The 17,660-nt window shown below is 44.2% G+C and overlaps 1 protein-coding gene across 12 annotated transcripts in view; it reads left to right on the forward strand.

Moving 5' to 3' along the window:
- FHOD3 (formin homology 2 domain containing 3) overlaps positions 1–17,660 on the forward strand; it is a 413,611-nt gene that overhangs the window by 55,565 nt on the left and 340,386 nt on the right. For all 12 annotated transcript variants that reach the window (XM_036229056.1, XM_036229058.1, XM_036229060.1 and 9 more), the window contains exon 3: positions 10,932–10,996. In XM_036229056.1, the coding sequence (XP_036084949.1) occupies positions 10,932–10,996 (65 nt within the window). The remainder of the gene's footprint in view (positions 1–10,931; positions 10,997–17,660) is intronic.

Raw genomic sequence — 17,660 nt, forward strand, 5'->3', positions numbered from 1 at the left:
TCCAAATAATGCTCAGCTATCCTAATCTGGTGGTCAGGGACCTCCGCATAAGTTGTTTCGATGTTATCTTATTTGAGTTAAAAGTATATTACAGTTAGATTAATATTATCTGAGAATGCTGATTTTTCACGAATGGCTCAAATAATGAGGAAAAGTGGGAACCTTGTTATTGTGTTTCCTACCTTCTCTGTGGTTTATTGATGACTTCTATGGTTCCCCTGCTTTGTCACCTGTCACAATTTATGGTTCTTTTCCCCTTAATTGTCCTTCTTCTCTGCTGCTACAACTCTATTAGGTCAGAGCTGGACCTCTCTGAATTACAAGTGCCTAGCATCTTCTCAACACGTTATAGGCATGTAATGAATGTTGGTGATCTGTTGAATGGCAGGATCCCAGAATGGATTCCTGAATGTCATGACCATGATCACCAGGGAAACCAGGGTCCTTGTAGGAACCAGTAAAGTTCTCTGAGGATCCATTGAGGATCAGAAGTTGAATTACACATACTGGGTGACAGAGCCTGTGGATGGTGGAGCCAGATTTGAACATAGGTGTGACCAATTCCCAAGTGTGTACAGGCATGCCTCATTTTATTGTGCCTTGCTTTATTGTGCTTCACAGATATTTGCCTTTTTTTATAAATTGAAAGCAAAGCCTTCACCCAGCAAAAAGATGATAACTCAGTTTATTGCAAGACTCTCTTTATTGTGGGGTCTGGAACCAAACTCACAATATCTCCCAAATATGCCTGTGAGCCTCCACTATCCCAGGAGCATCTGGGCAAAGGCACTTTAAGGTCCTACTCATATTTGTACCTCTGGTGACATAAGATTGGTTAATTCAAGGACATCTTCAGTTCCAGGCTAAAACACTGGCTCTAGTTGAAATAGCACCCAACCACACTGCAAGGTGGCTCCAGGGAAGACACATTTGCTGCCACCATCTGGCTCTGACACTACAGCTCGCATTATATTGGAAGGTCCTTCTCTGCTGTTTCTGAAGCGCCAGATACCCTGCTGCAAGGTCACCGGAGTAGATCCTAGGATTACTTTCTCATTTTGTTTCCTTCTGAATCATCTCCTGGCCATGGGTCTACCTGGTAGGTGCAGCCTTGACCACATTTCTGTACTCTAATAGCAAGGGATGCCGGGGAAATGAATTACTGTGAGAAGGCAGGGCTTATAATATGGGCAATTGCAAACAGGGGAAGGTAGCCCAAAAGCTGTTGGATAGCTGCATATTTGACAGGTGTGCCCTAAACTCACTCCAGAGTGGAGTTTATGTCTTTGAGATGGTCTTCATTTGTAGTGATCTACCTCTTAGCCTTTGGAATGCACTTGGGATGACACTCCTCTTTGTCTGGAAGAATGTGAAGAAGCCACCTTTACTGATATCTGGTAAGGAGGCCCCTGTGCCTGGCCGGACGGCAGAAGATATGCCAGGACAGTGCTGTCCTGGCATGGCCAGATTACTCTGGTTATCCTCAGGTCATTTACCACCATTGAGTGCTGGCAGCAAGTGGCAGTTTGCTGGGAGCTGCTGGAAGCAGCCTGCAGGCCGAGCCCTCCTATGCAGATGGGAGGTGTCTGGGCACATTAGCAGTGTCACTTGCACTGAGCATCCCTCTGAGGTCCTCTCTTGGAACTGTGGCATTTGTCAAAGTTTGTGTGTTTGAGAACTTGTGTCTCCCATGAATGGAAGTTAAAATGTAATTTCTTCCTAGTTAAGAATTGCCCTTGTGAGGCATGAGGTCAAATGAAATATCATTTTTCTCTTGATTTCTTTGTGTAAATTATAGCAAAATATCTACAAATATTCTGACCATCTAATAAAGGCATGTGGCAAACTATGTGAGAATGGTAGTGTTTTTCGTGCAGTGTGTTCTGAGTAAATTTTCCTAGCTGGAGGAGTTTCTTTCTTTGTTCTTGCCATTACTCTACTCTTTTATGCCAGGACTAAAAATTAACTCACTCCTTGTTTAGAATTATCACTCAAGCTAGAGCTAATCAGAGAAGAGGAAAAGACCTTCAAAAGCGGAAGGACAAAGCAGTGGCTAGCAAAATAGAGCCATGTCTGTTCACTGCCTTTCAAGGCCTGGAAATTAGCAGCAGAAACAGAAACCCCATAGCCTCTGGATTATTATTCCTGACCCTGCCATCGTGTGACCTTGGGCAAGCCACTTAACCTCTCATAGTTTATAAAATTTATGTATAAAACAAGGACAATATTACCTAATCCCATTTCCCTCCCTGAATCAGCTAGAATTCCAGCGGGGTCTCTGGCATCCGAGGTGAGCATAGTGGAGAGAAGCGTAGCTTCTTAGTAATTAGGGGCCTGGGCCTTGCAGTTAGTCTCATGGCTGTGTGACCATGGGGATGTTACTTCACTTCTCTGAACCTTAGTTTCCTTGTAAGTGGGGATAAGGTAATCATAATACTGCCTCCTTGGGTTGTTGTAAGGTAAACTGTGATTATGTATCTAAAACATTAAGCCAGATTTCGGCACATAATACATACTCAAAATGAGTAGCCCTTACTATAATTATGGTCATAATTTGAGAAGATGATACACTGAAATGAAAATCACTGGATTTTTTAGAACTGGAGTGGTCTATGCAAGTCAACCCTTCTGAAATCAGCTTTTTTTTTAGTTAAGAAAACCAAGGCCGGAGCCTTGCCCATGGGGCAGAGCTGGGCCAGAGGCCCTCACCTTTTTGGCTCTGTACCTCCACTGCCTCTGAAAGGAAACCAGTGACAGCTGTGGTCCATAGGGAGCTGTCACAGAGAAAGTGGGTTTCAAGGTTAGCCCTGAAGGGGAGGTGGAGAGGGCCGTAGGTGGGAGCATGGCAGAGCTAAGGGCCCGAGAAACATGGTACTTTACGATGTCGGGCGGCCCAGTGCGGTGGTTGGACATGGCATAAGTAACCCTAGGTGCTCCTGTGTGTAACTCAGGGCTCTCACCTTTCCTCAGCTCGACCCCAGCGGGTCAGCCCTGAAGATAGCGCTGCTTCTGTCTCGGTTCCCTCATCTGCCACAAGGGCTGGAAAATACTCATTCCTCTCCTGCCGCCGCCCTTTCTATCCCACAGGGTTGCGTGTGGGTGGGACAGTCAGATGGAATCCTGTGAAGTGGGGGTGGGGCAGAGCCTGGCGGTGTGAGGCTTGAGGCACAGAACGAAGGATGTGAGGTCAGGCAGGGGCGGGAAGAGCTGTAAGGAAACTCGTCTACAGGGCCTGCTTTGCAGTGGACATGCTTAAAGGGATAAAGGTTTGGGGGGAGCTCTGGTTGGACTCTTAGACACCTAATTTCTCAGCCTGCAGCTCATGAGCCCCAAGGATCTATATGCGTGGGTCCACGAACCCCTGAGGTATCTGCAGTTTGTGGGTGTGCAGGGTTTTCAGGCTGGAGAGAGGTTTCAACAGTCTTTCATCAGATTCCCAAAAAGTTCTTCGCATCCCAAGATGTCAAGTTTGAGGGGAGAAGCAGTTTTCCCTTCTCACTGACACAAAAATTAACCTCATCCCGTCACAGCTTTGTCTGGTTCTCTTTGTATCTAGACCTGGTAGAATGGAAAATCGCCTAAAATACATTTTGAACCTAAATCTAAAAACCTATGGAACCTGAAAAACCAAACCAAAAAACCCTGTCCACCTCCTCCCCCCTCAACAAGTTATAAGAGAGAATCTTGTTGGGATGAGGGTGGGAAGCAATGAAGAGTTTCCCTGTCTTTTCCTCTTAAGCGATTATCTTCAGCCGACAGTGCAAGTGTGTTGTCTGAGGTTCTTCTGGCAAGTCAGTGAAGGTACTAAGGGCCTCCTGTCAGTGCTGTTCAAGGCTCAAGGTGCAGACCACCAAGCCCGGAACCCTGGTCATGGCAGGGGAGAAAACTGGCCCTTTCAAATACCAGGTGCTGTCAGGGTGAATTCAGTGCTGAGCTGAGCAGGGAGCCCAGGGTCCCCTGCAGAACAGCTCCAGGCCAGTGTTGGGCCAGCTGCCTCTGAATACCTTGGGAGACAGCTGTTTAAAAATTCTGGTTTCTAGGTACCTGCTTTAGGAGGTTCGGCATGAGTCTGAGAATCTCACCTCTTAAAAAGCTCTCCAGGTTGTTGTACACTTGGTCAGGAACTTACAGCATAGATTCTCAATCTAGGAGAATATTGTAGCCCCCTGAAGGATTTTGAAAACTACCCTCCCATGCCAGCCCCAGACCAGTGAAATCAGACCTTGGAGGTGGGCCCGGGCTGTTTAAGGCCTCCAGGGGGTTCTTCCACTACGGGAGGAAGATGGTTCCTATAAGTGCTGCAGTGAGTCAGACAAGAGAGAACAAACTCTTGTGCTGAGTGAACAGTGGCATTTGAAAGGCCCGAAATACTTTCGAACTCCAGATTGTACAATGGGACAAAGATGGCAGCAGGAAGGGTGGGGGAGCCCAGGTAAGCACTGGGGTTTTACAGTATGGTTTGGGGTCAGAAGATAACTGACCTGTAAAGAGAGATCTGTCACGGAACTCCTCAAGTAAGGTGGACAGTGGGCTGAGTGGATGGAACTTTGAGCAGGGAGGCTGCAGGCAGGTGTGGCCCACTGTGGAGTGGGGGAGGGTCTGATGCTGGCAGCGAAGGTAAGTGGATGAATTGGGGCCCGGTCCAGTGGGAGAAGGGGAGGGAGCTGTGAATCTGAAGAGGTACTGGATGAGTAGAGGGAAATGAGAGAATAAATTGGACAATGAAATCAGATGGATAGTGTACAGATGGTGGACTGCTTAAAGAAGTGGCGAGGTTATGGAGCGGGGGCATTTTGGGGAGGGGAGAAGAGGTTTATACATGACAAACTGAGGTTAGGTCAAGCCACATGCAAAGTCGAGGTGGCCGGGTGAGAAATACTGGCTCAGGACCTAGGTGAGAAGCATCAAGGACCAGAGAGACTGGGGGTTGTAACTCTGAAACTTTCCCCCCAAACCTTTGGAGGAAGTTGTAACTCTGGAACTTCTCTTAAAAACAAGGTTTATCTTAAAAAGTGGATGATTACAAGATGCTCTTAGGAACCCTGGCTTATTTTATCTTTCCGCTCTGCCATCCTTAGGGTGCGGCTTTCATCTTCCATGCTTCGTCGTAGGTATAATACGACTGCTCTCCCTCTAGCATCGTATGAAGGCGGGGAAGCAGGTATTGGTTAGGGTATATCTCTGTGGTAACCAAGAGATTCCAAGATATTTCAGTTTAAAGACGATAGAAGTTTATATCTTTCTTGTGTGAGAGTTCATGTGTGTGCATTCTTCTTGGGACTTGTAGAACTATACTATCTTCAAAATGAGGTTTTCATCTGTGTTCAGAGTTGTTTTAGTTTTTCCTCTCTCATTGGCTTCCCAGCCTGCGGGAAGAAGGAAATGAACAGAGGGAGGGCACACCCATTGCTTGTGCCCGTAGCTTTCACTCACGCGCCATTGGCTGGAACTTAGGTTCACACCACAAATCCAGGCCTGTGTCCAGTTAGCCCTCTACCTCTGTTACTGACACGGGAAGAGTGAAATCAAATGTTGGTGCCACGGGGTTGGCGTCTCCCAAAGAGCTGGTCCAGAATCTCCACCAGCAGCTTTCACGTGGCTACCTGTCAGGGCTAAGGAGACCGAAGAATTCAGTTTTCTTTGGGCACATTATCACCCCAGACAAAACTGAGTTCTCTTTATAAGACAAAATGGGAAAGTGGGTATTGAGTAGGTAATCAGCAGTGTCTGCCTCAGCACAGAGAGAGAGAATTTCAAAGAAAGGGCAGTTGAGAGCAGCATTGCCACAGAGAAATGTTGTGAGAGCTCCAAGGCAAGTCAGGGGAGTAGTAAGAAAGAGATTTAGGGTGTTCTTGCGGGGAGAGGAAGCAGAAACCTAATAAAGTGGGCAGACAGACAGGTCAAGGAGAGAACGGGGACTAAGAAGGAGAGGCGGTAGGATTCACTGGAGCTGGGAGCTGAGAATGGGTTGAACAAAAGCTGCTTTCTCATTCGGGGACACCTGAGGGCGAAAGGCTAAAACTATAAAACTCTTAGAAGAAGATAAGAGTAAGTCTTCATTTCTTAGATATGATACCAAAAGCATAGTACTACTGCAGACAAGGAAGCTGAAGCTCCGAGAGGCTAAGTAGCTCATCTACAATCACACAGCTGACTTCAAAGTCTGTGCTTTTTGTCTCTAATGTTTACTAGGGGAGACTAGAATGTATCTGGAGATGAATGTAGTGGCAACTGGCTCTCTTGAACTTGGAGCTTCTGAGTAAATTAATCTTAGCTAGTACTATTTTTTCACTTGCTGATGACTGGTTCAAATCCTTCTTCATCCCTTTATCCCTCAGGCAGAGCACTGGCTGAGTCTCACAGCTCTAGAAGCTTACTAGAAGGAAGATTATTCCTGAGGCAGCTGTTCAGGGGCTTCTGCTACATATGTTTTCTACTCTTGATTGAAATCGTAGTTTAGTTCTAGTTTGAGTGGAGGAATATTTGCGGGCATTGATTCTGCTGTTGGTTGCAAGAAAAAGCCATCAAGCCTTGAACTCTGTACCACTCAATAAATTATTATATGCATTTGTTCTTACAGTCACAAACAGACTTCATATGTTATTCTTGTAAAAATATTCTCTCGTGAGACAGAATGAACTGAAACACACGGGTTTCTGTGAGACTTACTTGGTTAAACCAGATTTCCACCACCCCATCCCCACTCCGCCCCGCCAAGGCCATAGATATTATTGCTGGAGAAACTTGAGTATTCTGAGAAACCAGGACGTTTTGGAAAGTTTCTGTAGTGGCAGTACTACCATGTCCCTGGCATGCATGCCTTGGTTGGAGTCTCCTTGAATCGAGTGTCTATTTTAGATAGTTCTCTTGTCACTCGGGTAGCACTGGCCTTGAGCGTGGGCACCCGATTGGCTGTGGCTGGTGTTCAAAGCCGGTGATGTTTCCCCAGCAGTGGCTGTGCTGATGGGGATAGAATCTGAGCCTCCCTGGGGAGTCCGAGGTCAAAGCAAACTGTTTCCCCCTTCTGGGTCACCCTGCTGCCAACAAGTGGATTTGGGAGAAGTGGCAGCGATGAAACTGTTAAATCATGTCAATACTAGGGGGAAATGGATCGCTGAAGTGCCTACACTGAATCCACAGACAGCTTCTCACTGATTTCATTTTTGGAACATGGACGCTCCATGGAGGCAGATACCAAAGTTTGTATTAGGATTCTCCAGAGAAATAGAACCAATGAAATATCTGTCTATCCATCTAGTCTAATATATCTAATCTATTTAATCCATCTGGTCTACCTAGAGAGAGAGATTTCAAGTAATCAGCTTACTCCATTGTGGGAACTGGCAAATCTGAAATCTATAGAGTGGGCCAGCAGGCTGGAAATTCAGGTAAGAATCGATGTCCAGTATCTGCAGGGCAGGCAGGATTTCTGTGTTGCTACTTTGAGGCAGAATGTACTTTGCGCACCTCATATAGCATACACCAGGCGCCCGAGAAAGTGTGTAGAATGCGAGAATGAATGAAGGAACAACCATCTGGGAGGCAGCTGTGGGGAGGTGACTGGAGCATAGCACAGGTTCTGTGTCAGACTCCCTGGGTTGAGTCTGAGTTCTGTCCCTTTCTACCTCTGTGACTTCAGCTTTGTTGCTTAACCCTTCTGGGCCTCAATTCCATCATTTCAAAAACGGCAATAATGTTACCTATGTTATAGGAAGTTTGTAAAGATCAAAACTGTGTAAAATACTTAGAACCTTGTCTGGCACATGATAAGCATTCCATAATGTTAACAACTATTATGATTATTATTTTCTGAACCCAAATGGACATAGTATCTCACTGGCAATAGGGGAAAGTATACCCATGACTATTTAATTTTCCTCTGAAATTTTAGCATGAAACAGAAGACAAAGGCACATTTACTACAAAAGTGGGGATAAAATGATTATTTTAAAACAGACGATATGATTATTTTCCTAAAGGAAGCCAAAATCAGCCGAAAGATTTTTAGAGTCAATAATAGCAGTGAGATGGCCATATATAAAAGAAATACATAAAAACAACCTTTTCCCAATATGTCAGCATTAACCACTTAGGAAATATAGTGGTGGAGGGAGAGAAGCTATCAAATTTAAAGGGACCTTATGATGGGTGTCTTCTGTACATTGATATTTGATATATAAAAATAAAACATTGAGCTTCCTGTAATTCTTCTTGAATTCTTAGGATAACCCTTATTTTTGGTCCTGTCATATTATTTTCATAATTTAGTTTGCCAATATTTTCTTTGATACTTGCATCTTAATTTTTTATGTGTCCTCTGTTAGATTTTAGTACTGAGGTTAAACAATGTCCCTAAGAAAGCAGAGACACTTTGTCTCCTTTGTAAGCCCTGGAGAATATTCTATTGTGAGGCAATTGCACCGCAAAGGGCAGGATGGTAATGGTGCCTGTGGATTCAGACACCCCCCCAGCCATCTGACTTTATGTAGGTTACATCATTTCTACAAGCTTTGCTTTCCTCATCTGTAAAATGGGCACAGCAAAGGTACCCACATCAAAGTTGGGAGAAAGCAGGGGTGGGATGAAGGAAGAGGGTTGGAGATGAAGGACACCTTCTGTGGACCTGGCTGTACTCACCCCCACTTGTCTCCACCTTTGCCACCTCCCTCATTTGCCAATAACTTCTAGGATCTGGGGCCTCATCCAGTCAAGAGGCTTCCACAGCCCTCGGCTCCACACAGGTCACTCCACAGAGAGAACTTCTGCAAAGGTTTCTCCCATTGTAGGATTTTGTGAATAGGGGCTGGGAAGAACGGAGGTAGAACACTGAAGCAGAGTAATTATGTATGATAAGACTACTTAAGGTCTTTTTTGTTCTGTGGTCTCATAAATTCCCTTAGGGTTTAGCTTAACCAGTGCAATTGTCTGGTTTCCCAATGCACAAGCATAGAAAACAATGGCACCTCCAGAATGGGGAGTCTGCCATGGCCTCCTTGGAAGGACTGGTCTAGTTTTCATGCAGTTGCCTGGAATCTCAGAATGACTGCCCTACACGCACACTATGGGACTGGAGAATTCTGTGGGAAAACTTAAGTACTTCCTCGAAATGCAACTTTGCAGTTGTTTGAAGATAAAAGTAGGGGCCTCTTTGAACATCTCCAGAACTTGAGGTATTCTAAAAATATTTTCCCTGGCCATCCCATGCTTCCCTACTCCAGGCATCTAATGCATGTACTTTGCCTACCATTCATTTGGTATTTATTATTGACTCATAACCACTGATAACATGAGTTGCAGGCAATGTTCCAGCTTTGAGGACTTCAGGTTTGCTCTTCCTCATAGTTAAAATCTGGCCACTGCCAGGGATTCTACAGTTTCTGCCCCCAGCTCTGGGGGAGGCTACACACCTGATGGTGGGTGCCCTCCACCCCAGGACTCCTTTCCTGGCATTTCACACAGGCCGTTCAATATTTGAGTCCAGGGCACCTAAATGAAACTGAAACTTTCTTCCTAGTATGATCACAAGAATTGAGTGTTAATATCAGAATTGTTGAGAGAGATTTTATTGTGTGTGTGTGTGTGTGTGTGTGTGTGTGAGGGAGAAAATTTTGAAGAAGTCTGTGTTTGTAGGAATCTCAGACTTGTTTACTGAAGATCGGTCAAGCATTGTGTATTTGTCGTAAACTCAAGACTAGTGCTTTGCACACAGTCAATGTAAAGCAATCAAATGAACAAAGAAGGAGGGTCTCGGGATTTGAAGGCACTGAATGTGGTCCCTCTAAGCAGCTGCTGTGCTGGAGGCTACTGCAAGCTTTTGTAGAACTATGCATCTGGTTTTCCTTTCTCCATTAAAAGAAAAAAAAAACCCACAAAACATCCCATTTCGAAACCATACTATCCCTTTTTATCTGGTCTCAAGAATAAAAAATATAATTGTCTCACTGATTACGATGAATTCATAATCACAATGTTAACAGTGTGCCCTGGTGAGATGTATGTTCCCTTCCCCCCCAGGAAGTAGGAAAGCACTGCCAGGCTCTGTTATAAATGAAGCCCTGATGGGCAGAGATGAGTGGCCAGAAGAGTGACGGCTGGCCACTGAGAGGCCCAGCGGGTTACCTGCTGCCATGCTGGTCGCTGGCACATTTTACCTTTGTCCACAGGCTTCCTCCTTTCTCCAAATATCAACGCCTTTGTTACTCTCAGGTAGCCAGGACTCATGTTTTTTTCCCCATTTATCATCTTCTCTGTCAGCTACTCTATGCTTTAGTCCTTCTTTGCATAAAGTGGGACGAGCCCTCGTAGGAATAGAATTGTGGAGAAAGCCATCTTCTTTTCTTCCTCATAAGAAATGAAGTGAGAAGGAAGTAAAGGTGAGCCAAGGTGTGGTATAAATTGGTATTCCTAGTAACAAGTAGCCTGTAAGTTCTTTGGTGGACTTCCAGCTTCCTGTTAAAGATAAATACCCTTCCGTGTTGGATCGATGTACATAGCAAAGCAGCTCTTTCTGAGTCCCCCCTACTATGTGTGCCCTTTTCCTATATCCAGAAAATTGTAAAAATAGCCATGGGAATGATCAAGCAGATTTGTGTTGTTACATTCCAGGGATTTCACTTTATGGGCATAGATTTAAAAATTTTCCCAACATGGTCAAGCATGAGTACATACAAACTCTGTAGATGGAATGGGTTGACTGGATTTGGCAATAAAGTGTGTGTGTCAATCCAACAGAGTCAAACTTTATTTTATTTTCCGTAAAGCCCTGTAACATCACGTTATTTCAGGGTAGGTTCTGGTTCTGTTTAGGTCTCTGTCTAGCATCTATCAGGTGGGTGTGTCAGAACCTTCAAGCTGACTGACAGTGTCTAGGCATCTTCTCACCGACTCTTCTGATGCCCATGCATGTTTGTCTCTTGTTTTCTCTCCATTAGGCGGGGTAAGAAGCACAGCATCATCTTAAGGACACAGCTGTCCGTGAGGGTCCATGCCTGCATCGGTGAGTGACATCTGTACGGAGTGCTTGCCATCTGCCCTCAGTGATTAAATAAGGGATGAGGAATGCCACTCATGGAAATAGTGCTCACTCTTACCCTATCTACTTAGGTTAACCCTTACCACTGGATCATTAGAGTGTTTTTGAAGCAGTTTCTAGCAATTGTTTTTGAAGCCCTGTTTTACCTAACTTCCTTTGTTGTTTGGTTACTGAATAGAGCTGGAGGTAAGACAGGTTTCTGATGAGGTTCTTTCTGGCAATGCTAGGAGGGATGAGGTTCTTCTGGGGCTGTGCCAATGTGAATCTCCAGCCGTCGAAGTGACCTCCATGTGCTTCCTGGTAGCTCTTTGAAGCTCCCTGGGGGGAAGTGGGGCCTGAAGCTCTGGTTCTGGTCAGGTGATATCTCAGGTCAGTGCCGATTCAGAATGGCTTGCCTGCCATCACTCAGGAATCCCACTGGGGCCATTCCTGCAGCCACTGATTTTTCCTGGACCCACTGTTTCCATACCTATACACTTGGATTGAATGGCAATGAAAATAATTATTTATGCTAAGTTGAGGCGTTTCTAAAACTGGCTTGGTTTCCTCCTGACATTGGGCCACATTGAGGCAGGTATATAATATAAAAATAAAAAAGGAACTAAATTTTTATTTTATGCATTGAAGTTTTTCATATCTGAATAATTTTTCTTTTACTTAATATACATCATGGTCTTAATTCAGGTGTCTAATTAGGAGAGCATAAATCATCCTGTCGAGGCCCCATCTGCATCTGAAGTGTGGTGTGCATGGGTGGAATGGAAAGAATAATTTCTGGCCCTACCTCCTCCCTTCATCCCTGCTGGAGACCCAGGGATGGGGCCAAGGGAGCAGCCGGACATAGAGGGAAATTTTACTTAGTTTGGTGTTAAGTGTGGTGAGGCTGCAAGTATTTTGAGTGACATCCTTTGTCTGATTCTGTGGCCAGTGAATAGTTGTGTAGCCGACTCATAAACCTCAGGGGCTGGAGGGTCAAGGTGTCAGGAGGGGTTGTAATCTTGCTGGAAACAAAATAAGATCTGTAGGAACTTTAGTCAGAGTTGACCATTTGCTTTTCAACTATCTGTGGCACTGAGTGACCATACGACATGTATGGACACTTGATTACAGTTAATCAGTTTTTTTGTTATTACTTGCTTTACATTTTCCCAGTTATTTTATATGTATAAATCATATCTACTTGAAGATCAGGCCTGTGACCTGTTTTGGATAAACTCTCTCCAGTCCTGGATCTAGAACAAATATGTGCTAAATACTGTTGAAGTTCAATACTGATTGAAATATAGCTGATAACTGTAGAGATTTGGGACAGGATTATGAGTTGGTATTTCCCCAGAATAGTAAGGCGGTGGAAAGCAGATTTACACTAAAATGGGCTAGATCAAAATCCTAAAGAGCTAACTAACTCCTTTTAAGAAAATTCACTCTTCTGCAGTAAGTGCTTAAATATTCAGCATAGGAGTTTTTCTAATTAACTACCTTGTTATTGACTCACTTCATTAATTAATGTATTCTGTCATCCCATGTAATCCACGGAAAACCATATCTTATCCCCATGGGACACTGAGCACCTCCAGCCTGTCCAGCCCACTCTCTCCCAGGGCACGCATGAATTCCTGCTCGAGGTGGTGAACTGGGTTCTTACAGGATCAGTGTGTTTGTTCCAAAACCTCCTTCTACCAATTGCATTTGTTATTGGAATTTTGTCATTTAATAAAATGGTACATAAATATTTTATAATCTGTTTAAATGTGAGTATAAAAAGTCAATGCTTTGAAAATTCATTGACTATTTTGGAAAAGATTCAAAATTAGTACAGAAGCCTTTCCATAAACATAAGTGGGTTGTGACAACTATAAAAGGTGGGGACATGTAAAGTATAGAAGGACTCTAGTCTTCTCAAGGATGTTCGTTCTTGCTTGACTTTAAAGAAACTGAGACTGGAAATTATAGAACATGTTATTGGAGTGGTTTAGGAAAGAAGGTCCACACGGAATTCCAGACCATAGATTTTTAGTCAAGGGAAGGTTGTGTCCCAAAAGGGTGTGAAGGGTGTCTCCTTACGTGCTATAAACAGGGTGACCAACTGTGCCACACCACAGGCAAACCAGGATGGTCAGTCACCATAGCTGCAAGTTCAAGTAAAGTTTTAAGGTATGTATCATTTTAAAGGATTTTCTGCCTTAATCAGTTTTCACCACTAATTGGGCCTGAGTATGTCAGATGAGGATTTGATTGTAGAAATTAACATCCATATCTGAGAAAGAAAAGTTTTCCTTTTGTCTTAAAAAACCCTCTTTCTCATTCCATTTCCTATTATTGGCAAGATCTGGAAAAGATTTATTATAATAGCTCTATATATTATCCTTTGGTTATGTATAGAAAATGGAATGCATGTATCATGTGTATGAAGTACCAACCCCCATTGTGACATATTCTTTCCTTTTCCAAATGGCAATATTAGGTGAGATTTCTTTGGGATGAAAAAAAAACCAACAAAACCAAACCTGACATGATCTTCTGTCAAAATGACAAAGAAAAACACGACGGGGTAGAGGAGCCTTTTCACAACAGTTGTTTGAATTTTTGTTTCTTCTCAAGATTATTTTTCCTCTTTGCAATACAATAAATAGTTGAATTATTACAGGAGTTGGACATGGCTGCTGTCTGAGGCCAAGCACCATATGCAGCTCCCCCAACAATCTTCCTTCTCACTGCACAGTTGGCTGGAAGGATCCCGGATCATCTTTGGCTCACGGGTTTAAAAATGCTATCACTCTACATTCCCTTCTCTTTCATTCCTGTTTTTATTAAGTACAAGAATGTTTAGAATCCAGGGCTGCGTGTTGACGAATTGGAGGTGACGTGCCTTTGGAATTCTCTAGTGTTAACTTTGGAACTCCGTATCCATTGGGATGAGAGTGGACTGGAGCCTTCATGGTTAGCAACTGAGCGAACCTCATGAAAAATGTAGGCCACAGGGGCGCTGCTTTGATGGTCACAGTCAGCAGCTGAGACAGGTCTCTTCTGGTAGCACAGCAGTTCTGAAGCATTTGGCAGGAAGTTGGAAGGAGATTTTGGTACGGAGAGGGGCCCCCAAGTTTTTTGTACCTCTGTGTTCCTCTCCACTGTAATTTTCATTTCTTTGCATGTTTTTAGTATGACCACTTGGTGTAACATATTGTAGCAGACAATGCATGACTTGTCTTCTTAATCTAGCTTCAGTCGCTCAAAAAACGATGGTCATATTACGGGCATAAAATGACAGATATGAATAAAATAATCTATGATAGGCATGAGAAGTCTGCATTTTATGAGGTTAGCTAGAGAAAATAAATTTTTTAGCCCCTGCAAATGATCCTATTTCCAGACACCAGAAAAATGTTTGGAGGGCCAACTGGCTCTGATAACTAAATCTCACCATGAAGAGAAAAGGAGCAGAAGAATTATGGAGTGAGAAATAAAATTGAGGATTTAAAAAACACCAGATTTGAAGTCACCAGCATCTTTAAGTTAATATATGAGTGTTTTCTACTGGCTGACTTTGAAGGCATTTTGTTTGGCTTAAAACTTTTTCTTCCGTTTTTTGAAGCAGACTCTATTTTCCCATTAACATAAGTGGGTTGTGACAACTATAAAAGGTGGGGACATGTAAAGTATAGTCTGGGACTGACATTACCAAGTATGCAGTATTAGTTAAAAAAAAAAAAAGAATGAAAAATTGGCTGAAGATGCCAAAGTGTCATTTATGCTTCTTGTTGTGAAGGACAACCTGGCATAAAGGGTCTTTGGAGGCACGTTCCCAAAACCTATGAGATGAAGATGTCTGCTCATGAAGATAGAGATGAGGTAAGCAGAAGCTGGCAAGGTGGTCGAAGGGACTAATCTCTGCATAAGATTAGTCTCGTTGCTCAGTAAAGGTCAAATCACAAGGATCAGGATGACTTTACAAGGCAAGAGAGCAATGTAGGAGAAGGCTCTTCATCCATCGATGCAGTCCAGTAATCAATTTCCAGCAGCAGAAATGTCAATAGAATGAGGCATGAACTTGTCATTTCCAAAGCATTTTCTTCTCAAGAGCTAGGTCATGCAGCTGTGTTCTTCGCTCTGTACTGTTATAGCAGAGGCGAATGACAAATAGTGGAGCATTTCTCCAAGAAGAACCTTCTAGTGCAGGAATGACTGGGGGAATTCATGTCATGTGCTAGCTGACCTAGAGGTGGTGGTTCCTTGGGACACAGTGTTGAGAAGGACCCCAAGGCCATACGCAATCTTAATGGGAAAGGGTCCTGTATCGGTACTGACTTTCATTGGTGGTGATGGATGTTGTGTGTTCTGTATGGTGTGATGACAGCTCAGGAGCTTGGGGTGAGGTACAGATTCTGTCTAGTGTGTGAACCCCCTGTAGCTACAGTGCGGAGGGCTGTAGGCTTCTATATTTGGAGGGTGGGAGTGGAGCTATAATCTATGACCCTGACCTCCTCCTTTGTTCCCCAACTCCCGTCTCAGTCTCTGCCTTTCTTTCTAAGCCTGTGACTATGAGCATGGCCTCCCTGTGCCCCCTTGTTGAGCTTTCTTACTGGGCTGAGTACTGTTCCCCAACCCTCTGAGTATCTCTTCTCTCTACGCTCCCCTTGAGCTGGTTTTGTGCAGCCAAGCCCTCCTGGCTCTGCAGGGGGTCTCCCCTCCAGCTTCCTTGGCTGATGTTATACTTGCCCCTCAGGTGAGTTACTGAGTGACACTGGACTTTGGAGCATTCACTGGATTCCAGTGTGGTCCTTACTGTCTTTTGACTATTTGGAATTTTCATTAAAACTAGGGATTTCCTTCTAGAAACAGCAAAATGCCTTTTTGACGCTCTTGGGTTCGATAGCACCTGGTGAAAATTTCACATTAGCTAATACAGATGGGGAACCCCTTAGCACTCTGAGTGCTGAGACACCTGAGGCCTGTGTAGTGATGTGTGTCACCTTGGGTATCCAGCTCCTCTGGGCACTGTGGGGGCACACAGGTGCTGCTGGCCCTCTTGGCTGCCTCTTCACACAGATATCGACTGTGCGACTGCAGAAACAGTAAAAACAGGCTGTTCTCTGGCCAGAAGCCCCCTGCCCCCAGCCATGCTTTCTCTGACTCAGGCCTTACTTGGGCTTTTTGCATTCCCACAGAAAGCTGCTTCTGCTCCTGTCCTGCCACTGCAGTGTTGGGTCGGGGGTTGGGGTTTCCTCCTGTCCCCTACCTGAACATCACCGAGGCCAAGCTCATAGCATTTAGGATCTCTTTTTGCCCTGTTTCTGGATGTCACAGTGGCCAAGCTCACAGTGTCCTGGCCACACTCTTCCCTAGTGGTGTTATGTGCAGTGGGCCACATTCCCTTTTTTCTGACATTGAGATCTGCTGGTTCTCCAGAAGTCCTAAAGCCCATCCCCTGCCCCCACCATCTCCTGCAGAGTCCCGTGAGTGACCAGCTACAGCCTGAGCACACAATGGCCTTGGGTTTGAAATTCTGTCTCTGCAGCCAGAGACTTCTGGTGCCTTCATTTTTAAAATCCTACTCCCTTTTACACCCCATCAAGTCTGTGACCCATTTTTGCCCAGGGTTCTGTTCTTTAGGTAAAAACAAGCTCTGTGGGTTAATCAGATAAACACCTCCCACCATCTGTTTCCTATTAACCTGCCTTCACTCCCAGGAGGCAGAACCGACAGAATATCGACATTGGGTCTGGGCTAGGGGAGGTCAGCCTGTCAGCTCCTCTCCACTCTATGTGGGTGGCTAAGTCTAAGGTGCCTTATCAAACAGTGATTGATAGATATGCCACCCCCTCCCCCAAAAGGAAGACAGAAAGGATATGAGAAGGATATAAAACATATCACCAGGTTTGTAAAACTGCATGAGGGTCTAGTGTTTAAATGCCAGTGACTGTTCAGTTCTGTTACATATCCATCCACAGATGCTAAAATCTTGGTGTATATAGGTTAGGAATGATTTCTCACCAAAAACGAAAAGAGCAACTACAGAACGAATTTAAACTATGGACCTGCCATCTACAGATATGCAGGTAAACAAAACTATGAGGGTGGATAAAGAAATGGAGGCACACAAATATGAGAGAGAGTTAACATGACAACCTTCCGCATCAGCCATGAGAATTAAAAGGTATGAAGAAAGGAAATATGAATATGAGCAAATGTGAATTGAACCATAGGAAAGAAACACAGGTGTATTGGTGCGGGGTGGGGGGGTGTCTCATATTTTTATTCTCATTCTCTGTCTTTTACTATGTTTAGATTATTCATTGCCTCTTTAGGACTTTACCTTTCATCTCGAAGGATCTCTAGATGTTGGATGATAGAATTTGAGCATTATGTTGGAACTATTATCCATGTGTTTGCTTTGCAATGGCCTAATAATAATTGCTTATATCCTTAACAAAGAATGTGAAATTCTGGCAAAAAAAAGGACAATAGAGAATGTATAGTGGAGGGGACACCTGTAGCAGATGTCACAAGACTAGTTTAGAGCAGTGGTGGCGATTAGATTCTGAAGTTGCTGTCCATAAAACAACCCTGGCAAGGAAACCACCACGCTTTCGAACGATTTCTGCTAGAGTCTACAGTTGCTTCCTTACCA

The sequence above is a fragment of the Rousettus aegyptiacus genome, unplaced genomic scaffold (genome assembly GCF_014176215.1).
Source record: "Rousettus aegyptiacus isolate mRouAeg1 unplaced genomic scaffold, mRouAeg1.p scaffold_m13_p_12, whole genome shotgun sequence".
Taxonomy (NCBI): domain Eukaryota; kingdom Metazoa; phylum Chordata; class Mammalia; order Chiroptera; family Pteropodidae; genus Rousettus; species Rousettus aegyptiacus.